Source organism: Apaloderma vittatum, unplaced genomic scaffold, assembly GCF_000703405.1.
Source record: "Apaloderma vittatum isolate BGI_N311 unplaced genomic scaffold, ASM70340v1 scaffold8791, whole genome shotgun sequence".
NCBI lineage: Eukaryota > Metazoa > Chordata > Aves > Trogoniformes > Trogonidae > Apaloderma > Apaloderma vittatum.
This window is the reverse complement of record NW_009698458.1, coordinates 14,643-15,411: the sequence shown is the minus strand read 5'-3', so window position 1 is coordinate 15,411 and position 769 is coordinate 14,643. Positions and strand designations below refer to the sequence as shown.

The 769-nt window shown below is 45.6% G+C and overlaps 1 protein-coding gene across 1 annotated transcript in view; it reads right to left on the bottom strand.

The window, feature by feature from the left end:
• Positions 1–769, bottom strand: part of TGFBI (transforming growth factor, beta-induced, 68kDa) — a gene marked incomplete at its 5' end in the record, with an annotated part of 16,310 nt that overhangs the window by 5,029 nt on the left and 10,512 nt on the right. The window contains 3 exons of the mRNA XM_009878017.1: positions 5–47; positions 292–429; positions 572–769. Coding sequence (XP_009876319.1) covers positions 5–47; positions 292–429; positions 572–769 — 379 coding nt within the window. The remainder of the gene's footprint in view (positions 1–4; positions 48–291; positions 430–571) is intronic.

Here is a 769-nt window from a genome sequence, read left to right as displayed (position 1 = left end):
GTTCAGCAGCAAGTTTTTCATGTTGCTGTCGACAACGGGGAGTCCATCTGCAGCAAAACATAGAGAAAGAATCAGCGATTCACTTAAAATGACTACTGAGACAGTTTAAAAAGTCCAAATAGGGAGTATTACCCACAGCAGTTTTTAACTGTAAAGCTAGATGCCACTGCCTATGGCTGAGGCATTTGAGAGAGGATTTGCACACCCGTTCACTGAAACTTGACTGAAGACTCTCGGAAGGAGATCCATGGCCCAAACCAATGGAAGAAAGGGATTCACTCCCCAGTTTACCTTTGAACACATCGTTCACTGGGGCAAGGAGGGTCACTCGCTCACTTCCAGTTAGATGAGAACTGAGACCAGCTTGTCTGAAAAAATCTGTAGACTTGGAAACTTCAGATTCTTGTGCCAACTCAAACAGAGTCTTAGCTGAAAGAAAAAAGCAACACATAGTAAGCTTGTATTAAAGGCAATCACTACAAAATATCTACATCCTCTAAATCCAGTATTTCCTAGACAGTGTAGACAAAAGAAAGGCAACAGAAAGAAAGATGCAGAGAGGCACCAGTACCTGAGTCTGGGATCAGCAGCTCATTAACAAAATGTACGACGCCGTTGGTTGCCAGGACATCCTTGTTAGCAATGATGGGCTTGCCGTTGAGGGTCAGCTCTTCCCCACTGCAGCCCACATCCAAGGTGGTTCCTTCGAGGGTCTCCATCGTCAGGCCAGCAATGATGGCCTCAGCACACATGGCTGACTTCAGGATGT